Source organism: Triplophysa rosa, linkage group LG18, assembly GCF_024868665.1.
Source record: "Triplophysa rosa linkage group LG18, Trosa_1v2, whole genome shotgun sequence".
Lineage (NCBI taxonomy): Eukaryota > Metazoa > Chordata > Actinopteri > Cypriniformes > Nemacheilidae > Triplophysa > Triplophysa rosa.
Genome location: NC_079907.1, coordinates 4,952,258 through 4,967,905, shown reverse-complemented (window position 1 = coordinate 4,967,905; position 15,648 = coordinate 4,952,258). Strand labels below are relative to the sequence as shown.

Below are 15,648 nucleotides of genomic sequence, written 5' to 3'. Positions count from 1 at the left end.
TGAAGGCATGTTTTCTTTATATTTGGTTTATTTTACAGAACCTCTGGTTTTAAAATGTGTGGTTTGACCTCTATAAAGTTCTGAAGTTTACATTCCTCAGTTGGACAGGTGCTTATATTCAAACAGTGCATTCAAGCTATACATTTTTTACATTATTAGGTGTGTTTTCTGGGGTTTGAACCCATGACCTTTGTGCTGCAAATGCAATGATTTACCAATGGAGATACAAGTACAGTTTTGAAGAACAGAATTTCAAATCATGGTTGTTGCACGATAAACCGATTCAATACATGCTGTACCTTAATTATAAATCAGATTTCTTAAACACATACACACACAACAGAATTTAGAGGACCAGTGCATTTGAATTTTGTATGGCGCCACTGACACGTTAACATCTTCTGGTTGAGTGCTGCGCTCTAGTGGTGCATTTGTGCGTTTACACGCTGATGCATTAAATGATGTCATGATGCGGTCAGCTCACACTTGGTCAATAACGGTCAAATCTGAAGTTACAAGGCAAAATGTTCGCATGAGAGCAACTCTACATATAACATGTAATACTTTCTCATATCTTTCCATGATCTCCCATCAATCTGCTTTATCATCTCTTCAGTTCCTGCTGGTAATTAAAACTCTCTTGTAATGCTACAGAATTTCAATGGAAACTAATGGACAAATGGCCCAGCTCATTGTATTTCCACCTGGATACCCAGTGGTATAAAAAGCAGTGGTTAAACTTAGTGCGTGCGTGTGTGTGTGTCTGTGTGTGTGTGTGGGGGGGGAGGGTATTTGCGTGTGGAAAAAGTGACTCTCACTGTGAGGTTGGTGGGGTGCAGACTGAGGTCTGGCTGAATAGGGGAACTGTGTCAAATGTCCCGGTTTCGGTTGTAACAGGGAAACCAGTATGTTGGTTCTTTCTCATAGAAGTGAATGTAATGTACATGTATGTAATGACTTTCTTAGAGCCTATATAATAATTGATGTATGGTTTCAATATGAACATGATATGCTGTCTGATGTAATTCTCCCACCTTTGTAAATGTTTTATATTGATTATTATGATCTTGGTTATGACCCAAAATTCTTTCATCACTTGCCCCCACTGACTTCCATTGTAGACACGACACCATCTGTGTTTCACAGAAAAAAAAGGGTTACATTTAATACAATTTAGTAAAATCTTTATTTAGGATGAATTTACCTGAATTCATCCAAAATTAAAAAAATTGAATTGACTTTATAAAAATAAATAATAGCATTAGTTTTGGTTTATTCATTTAATATGTGTTCTTTAATATTTAGTAATATAAATGTTCTTTAGGAGCAAACTATTTTAGCATTATTTATACCTAGGCCAATGATTACTCAAATACGTGTCTGTTTCTGCATTTAAACGGAATTATTCGTCAATTGATACGATCATTTTCTAGGTGTGTTTTATCTTATTTTCTATAATTGTAAGTGTAAGAGTTTGTGTATAAGGGTATGGGTGTTGAGAATTCCCTTTAGGGAAGGAGGCTGCTGATGGGAGTGAAGCGTAAGAATTACCATAAGATGTTCACCACATCCCCCCTCATCTTCACGTGCACGAAAACCCAACTGGACACGAAATGCTTTTCTTCTCCTTGTGGTTACTGAGTAATATAGTCGTTACGGTAAAAGGACGACGTCAAAGTTCTTTTATGTGTGTCCATATAGATTTTACGCAGTGCTGAATAAGCTTTTTGGACATTTCAGGGGTCTGAAAGTAGCCACGATGAACACATCTCAACAGATTCATTTCTCCGCCAACTGGAAAGTTGAGTCGATTATAATATCTGTGATTTTCTCCATCATCTTTTTGGTGGGCACCGTTGGAAACTGCCTCGTGCTCGCCGTTCTCATTCGTAACGGGCAGATGAACACAAAGACCACCAATCTGTTCATCCTGAATCTTGGCTTGGCGGACCTCTGCTTCATCGTGTTCTGCGTGCCTCTCCAAGCTACTATCTACACCATGGACGAGTGGGTCTTTGGACCCTTCGTGTGCAAAGCTGTGCACTTTATCATCTATCTGACCATGTACGCGAGTATATTCACGCTGGCAGCTGTGTCCCTGGACAGGTGCGTCTCCATCCTGCTGCGCGCAATGTGCGCGCTATTCTTTACAGTTAAATAATTCGAGCAATGTGTAAACGTTGGTAAAGGTTAAATTACCGGGAATTGCATTCAGTATTAGTACAGAAAGATAGACGATGAATATCAGTTAATAATAGAACTGTAAAGAAAAACTTGAGCTGCTTTTTAAGGTCTGTGGTGCAAATAATCTATTTTGGGGGAAAACATTATGTTCATTTTTCTTTACAGTGACTTTGAAATGATTTTTTCGTTCATTTCGGAAAACATATATTATGAAGGAAAATTAATTGAATGAGATTTAGGCTATATAACAGTAATATTTGTACCTGAATGTAGGAAAAGTTCAAAAATGATTATATGTCTTGTCATGCTGTCAGTCTTTCACATTGCTGTTGGATGACTTTATGTCACTCCTGACGTTTGATTTTGTTGAAAATTAACAGACACTGGACTGGAATGGCCACAATACATCTATAAGTGCTGATTAAATGAAAATTTGGAATAGACTCTTATTTTTTCTGTGATGAAAAGATTTGATTGCATTATAAATAATTCATAATGAATCTTCTCTAGGTTGGATTAATACATTCTAATTCTTTTGCCCTCTTCTCTAAAGATATCTCGCCATCCGCTACCCGCTCCGTTCAAGAGAGATGAGAACACCCCGTAACGCTCTGGCCTCCATCAGTCTGGTGTGGGCTTTATCTCTGTTCTTCTCCAGCCCTTATCTCAGCTACTACCGACAGATGGATCTTGATGGAGCCACCCTTTGCATTCCAGCCTGGAACATCCAGCACCGTAGAGCCATGGACGTTTGCACCTTCATATTCGGCTACCTGATCCCAGTCCTCATCCTCGGCATCACCTACGCCCGCACCATCCGCTACCTGTGGACGTCTGTGGACCCCATGCAGGACATGTCGGAATCCCGCAAGGCCAAGCGCAAGGTGACCAAGATGATAATCATCGTAGCTGTGCTCTTCTGCATATGCTGGCTGCCACACCACCTGGTCATCTTGTGCATGTGGTTTGGCTACTTCCCGCTCAACCACACCACCTACGTCCTCCGCATTCTCTCTCACCTGGTGGCTTACACCAACTCTTGCCTCAACCCCATTGTGTACGCGCTGGTGTCCAAACACTTCCGGAAAGGCTTCAGGAAAGTGTTCGGCTGTGCGTTCCATAACCGGGTCGTAAACCGGGTTCACACCATCCAGCCGGCGCAGACGGTGAGCTTGGTGGAAGCGGCTTCGAGCGAAGGCTCCAATCAGAGCGAGGGGTCATCCCGGGGTTGCCTGTGGAGCAAAAGCGGCAGGAAAATGATGACAAGCACCTTTATGACATTTAATGTGACATAACCTTTTGCACTCAGCGTTTAATAACTCTTTTGTTCCAGAGGCTTTTAAAAGCATTTGTGACATGGTTATGTAAGAAAAGTTGTTAAATAGAAAGGAAGCAGGGCTTTTGTGTTCTCATGAGGACAGTGACTGATGTTTAAAATGCTCTCTCGCGTCTGTGTTTTCTCAATGCTGGCAGCTTTCGTCGCGGTGCGGTGGTGGCTGTGTTGTGCGACTGTGCAGACCCTTGTGACACATGGTTTAGTTTTCCAGAGGTGCAGTCTGGTTTATTATCGGCGCACATTGCTGGCACCAAATGGTTTTGACGTTGAACATCCGTAACTATTTGATCCAGCAAATCTCTGAATTAATAAACGACTTCTTTATTAAATCTCAATGTATTTTTAAACCTTGCCTGAGCTCATTTAGGGATCTGTTGTGTAGGAAACGGTTTGGTTTAGTTCACAAGCGTTCATGGACAAACACAAAAAACTGTTGATTTTGTTTGCACCATTAAATACTTACATTTGTGTCAGTTGAATGTCAACATAACGTTTTTACAATGTTTTCACTGGGATCTGTAATCACAACCAAATCTATTTTTGCTCAAGTTCAGAAAAAATGTTTGAATAACAACCAATGAATTAAAGTGAAAGTTCGCCCAAATTAAAAATCTGTTATCATTTACTCACCCTCTTGTCATTTCAAACCTGCATGACTTTTTTCCGTACAACAGAAAAGAAGATATCTTGAAGAATGTTGTAAACCTGCACCCATTTACTTGCATTGGTTTTGTGTCCGTACAGCTTTATTCAAAATATCTTCTTTCATGTTCTGCTGAAGAAAGACAGTCATACAGCTTTGAAATGACAAGTGGGTGAGTAAATAATAACATAATTTTCATTTTTTTGGTGAACTATGCCTTTAATGAATAAACAATTATTTACAAAATAAAGCAATGAAATCAAAGCCTTGTTCTTTGTGTCACATTTTCTAAGCAACAGAATGCATAAGCATCTTCCTCCAATCGATCATCACTCAAGATGTTATGAAGATGTACATCCACTTCTCTTGTTTCTCCTTATAGCTACACTGGGGATCTGCCAGCTGGCTTCTTTTAGCGTGTAGCTTCCGTCTCCGCTGATGCTTAGATGGATTGTTGGTAATATGTGCTCTCTGATTTGCTACATCTGTGGAAAAAGCCCTGTTGCTGCTTCATTTAACATATGACGCTGCTATACGTGAACGTAGCTATTTAACATATATCCTATTTCTTACTTCCCATGACACTTCCTGATTCGTTGGAAAAAGTGAAGATCTGTTAACAAGGACCTCTTGTTTGTAAAGCACCAGCTGCTGTCATTCTTGCTAAATTAGGATGCTAAATTTGACCTTTGAAAATGTGAATTGTGTGTCCAAAATGTAATTGTGCAGGAGACTTTGGCACCCATCTCTCACATTCTCATGCTCCACATTTTCAAGAGGCACTCTGGAGTTAAACTGATTGGCATATGCACAGAGGACATCTGCCGAGCGCCAAAAGCAGTACTTGTGGCCCTCTGCTGCTGCTGATGATGCTAATTCGTGATTAATCTTCCCATGTGTCCTATTGACAGCGGTCACTGGTTCAGCTTTTAATCACGACCCAATCATATCTGAGCTTTTGACCCCTGGATAATAAACATAAGAATGTTATAAAAAAAAAGAGAGTCACTTTTATTAGAAACGGTTGCACAAACCAATTAGAATATGATGCTGGGCAGAATTAGCAGCAGGGGGGTTGGGGGGTGGGATGTGTGTTGACTTGAAGCCTAATTGAAGCGAGATGAGAAGAATGTGTCACACCATTCATTTCCTATCTTATTTGGGATTATGAGGAGAATGAAAGGAAGTTTATTGGATGTCCTCACAATATATCTCGATATAAAAAACCTCATTGCTTCACCACAACACATTTTTTGCACGTGCACTCTTCAAAACAAAACTCAATTGTGTATGAATCAAAATGCTGATATATATGTCACCTTACACACTACTGTATATTGGCTCTTATTCAGTGCTAAACAAAGTACAAAAAGAATTGAATCTGCAGCGACATGCAAGGTGATACATTCAAACATTCCTGACACGTGTTCAATGTTTCTTTTATTGAAGCGAATTGCTTTATAACATGCTCTGTACTGTAGTTGTCTACATAATAAAAGATAAAGTAATGCAAGACAGCATGTGCTTTCTTCACACCATCACCCCACACATTTTAATGGCTTTCTGCTGAAAATACGACTGTATGTGATAGCCGTTTGTACAGTCAAGGGAAACTTCACCATTTAAGCCACAGGGTTCTGTCTTATCTCTCCAGGGCATAAGGTGACTTCTGATGTTGATATAACTTGTACTGGCTGCTCTTTGCCTCTAACAATGTCACATCTGCCCACCTCACACCCCCCGGTACAGATGAAGTTATCGTGTACTTTTCTTTGTTGCCCTCGTCTTGCCATCTCTCTGGGGGCAATGGTAAAAACATCTGTTATACAGATCCAGCTGCACGCCTCATGAGCTTCATCATTTTAAACATCACACTGGGGTGAAACAGGTAGGGACGACCCTTTACTCACGTTTCCAATCAGTTCTAATGTAGGAGCCTCAAAGTTAAAGCATGCTCGGAGGATCGAACAGATACATTATGTCCCAGCAGACTTGTGCCTTCAGCGAAGTTGGTCAAATTAGGATCTTCGACTTTTTCAAAAACAAGACAAAGTAAATTTTAACCGGTGTTAAACAAAGGGTAAACATGCCACTGAAGTAATTGCAGATGTTTTACTGGACAGAATTAAAGACCGGGAAAGAAGATACTTCCGGTCTGTGTTTGGTTATACAGTAATAACAATTTATTTTAGAATTACTATTTATTTATATATTATTTTATTGTATATTAATTGTATTCAATTCAATTAAAACTACTCAACAGTTCTTGATTCTTTGCAGAGGTCTACCAGAAGTTAAGTTTGGGCCACATAACATTTGTTTATGTCATCTATTAGTGCAGTGATTGTATTCAATTAAATTAGCGGTTAGAGCATGGCGCTAGCAACGCCAAGGTCATGAGTTCGATCCCAGGGTGTTGCACATAGTCAGAAACAAATGTATAGTACAATGCAATGTAAGTCGCTTTGGATAAAAGCGTCTGCCAAATGCATAAATGGAAATGTGAATATGGAATATTAACTCACATTGAAAGATTGGATTTTAAAATCGGTAAAGGTAATCAGTGCTACTGTTACTAGCAATATATGATGCTTCTGTACCTGCAATATATGTGTTACCAAGGCAACCATACATAAGCTTTAAACTGATTGAGCAAATGGTCATTCTAATTTATATGGTAATTTAAAGCACTCCATACAGCCAGTGACAATGAGCTGATGAATTTTAGTTCCCTCCTCCTGCAAATCCCTCCTCAATGTACATATATGTTGCATAAAGCTCAGAACACCAACATTAAGGCCCGGTTTCACAGACAAGGCTTAGCTTAAGCCAGGACTATGCCTTAGTTAAATTAGGATATTTAAGTCACTTTTAATAAAATGCCGGATAAAAACATTACTGGTGTGCATCTTGAGACAAAACAATGGCATTGGCATATTTAAAGATATGACAGGGCAATTTATTTTCAGTTAAGACAGCTCAAACATTCATTTTAGTCTGGGACTATTTTAAGTCTTGTCTCTAAGTATCTATTTTATAGTATGTTACTGTATACGGCAGACTCTATTTAACTTTATACTTTATTTATTCATTAAATAATTTTTGAACAATACATTTTTGTATGCATTTATGTATTTAGCATTGTTTGAAAAGTTAATACTTTTGGGAGTAACTCGAGTAAAACTGAGTATTAAATCATGGAGAAAATTATGATTTTTAATATTATATCGATCATATACAGGGACGGTATAAAGACTGCGCTCTAATCAACATTGTAGCTTACATTATAGTGTTTCACTTATTAACCAACCTTGAGAAAACAAACCTCCAATGACGGGTTATTATTTCGCTAAAGGCGCATTTGCTTTCAGCCCTGCCGAACTGGATGAACGGTGCGTAATGCGCGTAGAGGGGATCGAAACGCACTGCATGTACCATAATGCCAGCTAAAGATCCTCTCATTGAGAAGCTTAAAGGTAGGTTTAATGTCCACTGTGCGATCATATCATACGAGTACGAAAAAAAAACAGTTTTGGCCTGCCTGTTTGCGGTTTCAATACCGTGTTGCTATGGTTTGGTTAAGCAAACGGAAGGAGAGCTTGTGGGAGCGGTGGTGTGTGATGCGCCAAGCTAAAAGATGCGTGCTCACACAAAACGCATTGAATTTGAGAGGTGGGGTCTCGTTGTAGTGGAGGCATATGCTGACACAGTATACGTTGCTGTTTTACATCTGCGCTTTTTGTTTCATTTTTGGTCTGTGAACGCGCCCTTGGCCATTGCGTCGCGTGTTGTTTTTTTACATAGGCGTCGCGTTGTAAGACAGCGCGTCGCGTTAAGCTATACGGTGACATACTTCTAAAGCGCATCTTACATTATACATTTAGCTTCCTAAAACGCAACTCAGTGCGAAACGAAAGCCAAACGAAATCCAACGGATGTACAGTATATCTGGCTGATGTGTGTTTATGATAATAAAAAGATCAAACGAAATGCAAAATCGCATTCTATTGCTGCAACAACAACAACACAAAAATACTGTAGAAACCTCCACAGAAATTTGAATGAATTTAATGGTTGCAATGGAAATTGTATTGGTTTTATTGGAAATTACTTACTGGAGTTTTGTTGGGTTCTATTGGTGGGATGATATCTGGTGGATGGGAACCAACTTGAATCTATACTAGGGCTGCACGATATTGAGAAAATATGCGATATGCGATTTTGTTGTTGAATCTTGCGATAACGATATTTCTTGCGATAAAACATTTCCTAGAGAAATGCTATTTTTTATTATTTATATACAGTTAGGGCCATAAATATTTGGACAGAGGCACATTTTTTGTTATTTTAGCTGTGTATCAATATGTTTTCGATTTACAGTTTTATAATAGATATTGTCTTAAAAAAATGTGCCTCTGTCCAAATATTTATGGCCCTAACTGTATATGTAACTATCATACTGAAATAAAAAGGTAATATATATTCTTCTGATGTAACTGACAAAAGACATTATTGTTACATACAGATGGATAAATTAGGGCCATATCATTTTTAGATTACCTAAATTTGTTTGAATATTTCTAAGTTCTGTGTTTTTCCTTTCTTACTATACAATAGTGGTATATTTGTCCACATAAATTACTGTAGGATACTATAGTATTTAGTATAGTAAACTGCAGTAAAATTCCTGCTATATTGTTTTTGAACTTTACTATAGTATACAGTGTTTATCAATTTACTACAAGGGCACTTCAATTTTCAATAGTACACTACAGTATTTTTTGTCTGAGTGTTCAATTTAACAGGACTTTTATTTTGACGGGTCTTTGGGAAGACACTTTTTTGCAGATAGCTTCACTCAAACACTAAAACGCTCGTTAAATGAACTCAGAGCAACTCTTGAGATAAAGTTTATTTGTTCATATCCTCATACAGTGCAGACGCAGATAAATCCTCGACCATCACTCGTGTTGTATGTTAAACTGTGCACGTAATTCACTCAGACACGCAGAACAGCCAGATGACATTTAAATAACAGGATTCCGCGTCCGCGTGGACTCAGTGCGGTGCGCATTGATTATTGTCACACACAAACAAGCACAAACACGCATCTCTGTCTAATGAACATATTCTTATTATTCTACATATATGTCGCACTGATCTTTTTTTCAAGTTACTTGTCCGGTCGGGCAAGTAAAATTCTCTCTCACTTGCCCATACAAAACATTTACTTGTCCCGGACAAGCGTTAATGTCGAGCCCTGCAAAATACTGCCATATTTCAGACGTAACGTACCGTTCTTTTTCGGCACAAGTTCGTCGCTGTCATTTTCCTCGCTCGTCTCTATTCCTGCCATATTTATTTTCCGCTCTCTGCTTTGAGCCGCGATCTAGCCAATAGTATAATAGCACCTACTTGGTGGGTATAAAGATAGCACCTTCTGATTGGTCCAATTTGGACAATCTAGCATGCAACACACAAATGATTGACACATGAGACAAATTTAATTTATCGCAACTCTCTGCGATATGGATATCGCGCATACTATTAACTAGTTAACGAAATTTTCGATATATCGTGCTGCCCTAATCTATACCTATAAGGCCCTAAAATAATTGTTTTAAACTGCAAATGGTTTATAATGATATTTTTCATGGAAACGCAACACAGCTCCACTAAGATTTCTAATGATGCTGTTTTTAAGTTTTGAAGATTCAAGGACTGTTCTATAGTTTCAGAAATACCTGTTTGTTTGCAGTGTGCATTCTGAATTTGAAGTGTGAGGGCACAGTGACAGACTCCAGCGCACACCTGGTGTCCTGCTGTGAACTCCTGGAGCTTATATTGCGAAAGGGACTTCAGCGTGAGCGTCACACACGAGCACTTTCCTGTACAAACGCCTATATAAACAAACAAATGATTTGTTTTCATAAAATTAAACCCTTTAAATGTGAATTATGCTTTGATTTAAAATGTTTGCTATGTTTTTATTCTCATGTTTAAAATAAAAAACTACAAACTTGTGCTTATATATACATTTCTTTACAACTAAACTAAAAAAATTAAGATACATAAATGTATGCCATATTTATCATTCTAAAATGTCTAAACTTTTGATTTGTGTGTGTTCTGTGTAGGAGAAAGCGAGCAAATAAAAAGTGTAGCCTATGTTAATATTGCTGCATGTCGTTAATGTTTTAGAGCCTGTTCTGAGTTTGGCACATAGAGATTACTGGCAGTGTTTTAAACAGCTAATACAGCACGACACATGTGGCCGGTGAGATTTTTTATTTTAAATCTTACAGTATTTATATTTACACATTCTGCCCTTCTTGTTTGTAGATAATACATGTTTTTAATAAGCTTTTGATTGATCTCTATCAGAGTTTAGCCAAATATAGATGTTCTGTCTGTTCAAAGGCTGAGTTCAGTCTCTTTGGCAGTGCAACAGACAGCAGCCTGCAGCAAGATTATTACCTCTCAGGGCCGAGGACGCTTCTTTATACGGCTGATGCTGATGAAAAGAACTCTGGGAAATGTAGTAAAACATCTACTCCACACAAACAGAGTGATCGAGGTTGGTGAACACCAGAGATGGAAACTTGAGCCTGTCAAAAAACTCTTGTAAACAATGCAATTAATTGTTTACATGCATTTTTAAAATAGCATGAACTGTACTTTCAAAACAGTTTTACTAACAGTATACATTTTGATACCAAACACTTGAGGATAGACATGGACACCATGCAAACAACGTGGCGTACAGATAATAAATGCAAGTTCTTGTCTTTGCAGTGGTATAGCCCCAACGTTGCTATATTAAGAAATGAAGAGTTTGTAGGTGAGTTTCATCTAAATTATATAAACCATCTGAATTAACTAGTTGACATAAGCAGTTCCTTTGCCTTAATCATTCTCTCAATTCTCTCTGGACAGAACCATTTATCTCACTGTCTATGGTATTGTCAGAAATGGAGTTTAAGCTCAATATTGAGGTTAGAATCACACTGCTAAACCTTGGCATAAGCTATGTATATTAAAGGTCCAGTGTATGAAATTTTGCGGCATCTAGCGGTGAGGTTGCGAATTGCAATCAACGGCTCACTCCACCCCTCCCCCTCCCTTTCGAAGCCTATGGTGGTTGACACAGAACTAAGATGTCATCATGTTTTCGCTTCTTTGCTGAAGGAGATAACGTATTTACGAAACGCGCTCTGTAGCGCAGTTTGTCTGTTTAGGGCTACTGTAGAAACAACATGACAAATTCCATGCAAGGGGTGTATGTAGATAGAAATAACTCATTCCTGTGTAATAGAAACATAACGCTTCATTATGTAAGGCCTTTACCAGTGTTAATTTCGTTGACGAAAACTACGACGAAAAGTATTCGTCAAATACAACATAGAGTCAGCCAAAGAAGCGCTGTCCTCTACTGATTATAGAAGTGATGAAGTGAGTCAAACTGTACATTCCAACCAAATATGTAGCATGTTTGCATGACTAAGGAAATGTAATACAATTTATATAATATGTCTTTTGAAAGCTATTTCTCATTCATTGCTGTCTCAAGCAAAGACAGTGCAGCTCTTTCTTCAAAGAGGCATGCCATGAGCCAATAGCCTTTGAGTGTGAGCCCTGTCAGAGCGTTTCATTGGTTGAATGAACTGAATGAACACGCCCTACTTAACGAGTCATTTGAGTCAAATGGGATTGAATGAACTGGAACATGTCGTTTATGGTCTAATATTCTGCGTTCCAACAATGCATATCTAGTTACTGAACTTTTCTGAAAAAATAAAGGTAATGACCTGGTTTAATTTCACTAAGGTGTCAATTTATGTCAAAACTGTTGAAGCTTTGTATGGAACATTTACTTTCACCAAGTAAATGATTTAAACCATTTAGATTTTAGTAGACTAAATATAATGTATATTTATTTGATTAAAATGTTGTTCATATTTCGTCGACTAAAACTAAAATGATGGGGTTGACTAAAATGTGACTAAAACTAAATTGCATTTTCATCAAAAATCTGCTAAAACTAAATCAAAATTTGCTGTCAAAATTAACACTGGTCTTTACACTTCTGAAGACAGTTATGTATTATATTGCATTTCTGTCAATAGAGCCTGCAAAAAATTACATACTGGACCTTTAACTTTACAATCAGTGCCATTGGCATGCGTCTGTATGAGTTTTCTTTTAATGGACATTTCCTTTCTGTAACTTTAATCTCAGAATTGCAGCTTCCTGGATGAAAGCTGGCTGCTTCCGGTACGATTGAAATGTTTTAGCACACCTAGATTTGGCTGTATGTGCATGAAGAGTAAATGCTGAGCTGCATGTTGCAAATCTTGCTTGTGTTTTAGGTGTGTCAAATCTATGAAGCCGTTCCATGCCAGGAGTTGGGCATGGTGCTCAGGTTAGCATGTTGGCACGTTGTTTTATTTTACCTTGTTTTGTTTTTGTTATATAATAAAACAACTTTTTGGGCCAGTGATTTAAAAAAAAAACGTTTTTTTTTTGCAAATAATTTGTACAAGTGTACCGGTTTTAGGTTTACCAGAATGTAATAGAAAAGTTTATCCTATGGCATGTTATAGATAAACAGTCTTTCTCTCTTAAAGGTACCTCAATGGACGTGTTTTTGTGCTTGACCTGCTGAAGGGCAGTCAAGCACAGGCGGACATGTTTGTAGAGCCTGGTGACATCATTGATGAAATCAATGGAATATCTCTGAGGAATGCCAGCAATGGACAGGTCAACACTAATATTACCCAGACCGTGTACCCTGCATGACCCTCCATACTGACTTAAATCAATATTACATTGCTTCTTTAATAGGCCAATATGTGTGAAGTCTGTTATCTCAGTTGCTTGAATTGATTACATGTCATATGCTCCTACATTCATCTTGCGTTTGCTTACTCATATACCCATTAATTTTCATAAGGTGTGGCTTTTTTTCATATTACAATAAGGACAAAACGTACTGTGAAGACCAATATCTGACTTTTAGTAGTACTTTTTATCCAAAAGGCAGGTGTGGTTTTCTCTAAGCTGAAGGGTCAGCCTCTTTCCATTCGGTTGATACGATGGAGAGCAGAAAATGGGTCCATCTATCAACCTTTGGTTAAACACTTACAGCAGCTTAAAGAGGAAAACACATCACTTCAATTCGGCCCGAAATCGATGTCTCATAAAACCGTGGGTCAGAAAAGAGGGCAAACGCCCTGTGTAAAAGATGGCAGGTAAACAAACTTCCCCATTGAAATCTATTCACAAAAAAGATGTCAATCTTACAATACAATAAAGAACCCCAGGCTGTGTGACTAATCTTGTTTCATTAACAGGATCCTGTATGCTGTGCAGCTCTTAGGAAAAGCAAACATAGGAATGGTACAGTAGTTGTGCAAACAACTTCTTTATGGCCCTCTTACTTGGTTTTAATCCATGCATGTGTGTTTTTTGTATTAAAGTGATGTTTACATGTACACCATGAGTCTGAGTGTTGCCAGTAATCAGAGTATAAAGTAAAAGGATTAAGATGTTTACGTAACATGGTCAATTTATTTAACCCTGTTTGTATGCTATGTTCCTATACTTAGGTTATTATGGCAGTATTCTGTTTACATAAGAGTGATCTTAATCACAATACTACCTTAATAACATTATATGGTAAACATAGCTAATGATCCTAAAATAATGCAATTATATAAAGTTACATTTGTTCATATCATGTTATTTACTGTATCTTACTTTTTTTTATTTGAAGTATGGAGGTAAAGAGGTTTTGCAGCACGCCATTCCTGTTGTCCTGGAGTGCAAGCAGGATAGAAAGGTATATCTGCAATTGAGAAAGCGAGGTCATGTACCTGTGTCATTTTTCATGCATGTTTTTTTTGTGCGATGTTTTATAGGAAGTCCTTCTGGATGTAAAGGAGACTCACCTTACCTGCACTGATAAAACCAGTCAGCAGGTTTGTATACAATGTTACACTTACATTTTTATTGTTTTATTCAAGCAATTGACAATGTCAATTTGTGCTTTCTGAAAACCAAATCCATGGCCTTATTAGCGCTACAATCTACCATGTGAACTACAGGGGACTGACTATTTGCTAAAAAGCCTATTTCTCTCCTTCTAACCAGAAGCTGTGTCAGCATCATTTCCCAGAAATATCATGTGTTGGGAGGTTTGGAAACCAACCTGATTTAACCATTTTTGCCTTCTGTGTATTGTAAGTATCTTTAGAATTTGTTGAATAATATTCACACCATACGCCTATCCATAAGTAATGTAATTGCCTTTTTGACTATTGCAGAGATACACCACAAACAGAAAGACCAATAGGTTTCTGTTGTGTGGTCCTTCAGGCTGCTACAAGTAGTGAGTGTGAAGAAATTGTTAATCGTATTGGTGAGTCTGATGCCAACACAAAGTTTTACCATAAAAAAGATAATCAAAAGTCATTATTATGTTAATGTAAATTTTTTATTATCTTTCTTTTTTACAGCTGCTGGGTTCAAACATACAGAATGGTTTGTGTGAGGAACATCATCACTAGTGGATTGGAGTTGTAGTGGAGTTTTTAATTTGTTTAAAAAAGTTTCTTGTTTGTGTTATCATATTTGACATATGTGACCCTGGACAACAAGTCTATGGGTCAATTTTTCAAAATTGAGATTTTTACATAATCTGAAAGATGAATAAATAAACTTTCTATTGATGTATGAGTTGTTAGAATAGGACAATATCTGACTGAGATACAACCGTTTAAAACTCTGGAATCTGAGAGTGCAAAAAAATCTAAATATTGAGAAAATTGCCTTTGAAGTTGTTAATCAGGGGCACTGTGGCAGACCATCCACTCACAAAAATAAAGTTTTTATATATTTAAGGTAGGAAATTTACAAAATATCTTCATGGAACATGATCTTTACTTAATATCCTAATGATTTTTGACATAAAAGAAAAATCGATAATTTTGACCCACACAATGTATTTTTGTCTTTTACTAAAAATGTTCCCGTGCTACTTAAGACTGGTTTTGTGATCCAGGGTCACATATGAATATTGTAAAAAAAAACTGTAATACTCTGTATCTGTGCAATGCTATTTTGGAAGAAATACATAAAACAGAATATGTGTTGTCCCTTTTTGTTTTGATTTGACATAAGAAAACTAGACTCGCAAAGAGCCTGTTGTTGTCACTAATACTATTATAATTATTCAAAAATCTTTTAAAACACTTTAAAACAAGCAAGAAAACAAAAACGGATACTAAATTAAACAAGGCGGAGTCTAAACTGTAAAATACATTAAAATGTGAAAAAAAACACGTTTTACCTTATGGTGCATTCTCGCTCTCTAAAAAAAAAGTAAATTTATTTACAAACAATTTTTATTTACATTTATATCATAATTACTTTATCAAGTTTATATGAAGCCTTCTCTTCATTTGAAGCACAAACCGCTCTTATT

General features: G+C 37.3%; 2 protein-coding genes across 4 annotated transcripts; both read left to right on the top strand.

Moving 5' to 3' along the window:
• Window positions 1-1,365: 1,365 nt before the first annotated feature.
• On the top strand, window positions 1,366-4,372 carry LOC130568906 (galanin receptor 2a). Its single transcript, XM_057358130.1, has 2 exons — window positions 1,366-2,106; window positions 2,738-4,372. The coding sequence occupies exons 1-2, from the start codon at window positions 1,760-1,762 to the stop codon at window positions 3,477-3,479; spliced, it is 1,089 nt and encodes a 362-aa protein (XP_057214113.1). The 5' UTR covers window positions 1,366-1,759; the 3' UTR covers window positions 3,480-4,372.
• A 3,044-nt stretch (window positions 4,373-7,416) lies between these two features.
• On the top strand, window positions 7,417-15,303 carry si:ch211-250n8.1 (uncharacterized). Of its 3 annotated transcripts, none has more exons than XM_057358128.1 (16): window positions 7,419-7,639; window positions 9,922-10,026; window positions 10,365-10,440; window positions 10,584-10,740; window positions 10,959-11,004; window positions 11,100-11,158; window positions 12,402-12,437; window positions 12,533-12,585; window positions 12,791-12,923; window positions 13,203-13,414; window positions 13,517-13,562; window positions 13,939-14,004; window positions 14,084-14,143; window positions 14,319-14,404; window positions 14,489-14,583; window positions 14,681-15,303. In XM_057358128.1, the coding sequence occupies exons 1-16, from the start codon at window positions 7,603-7,605 to the stop codon at window positions 14,713-14,715; spliced, it is 1,302 nt and encodes a 433-aa protein (XP_057214111.1). In that variant the 5' UTR covers window positions 7,419-7,602; the 3' UTR covers window positions 14,716-15,303. The 3 variants fall into 3 exon arrangements, with proteins under 3 accessions (XP_057214112.1, XP_057214111.1, XP_057214110.1); XM_057358127.1 differs by having other exon boundaries at window positions 7,425-7,639; window positions 14,316-14,404; window positions 14,681-15,302; XM_057358129.1 differs by lacking the exon at window positions 9,922-10,026 and having other exon boundaries at window positions 7,417-7,639; window positions 14,316-14,404.
• Window positions 15,304-15,648: the final 345 nt, after the last annotated feature.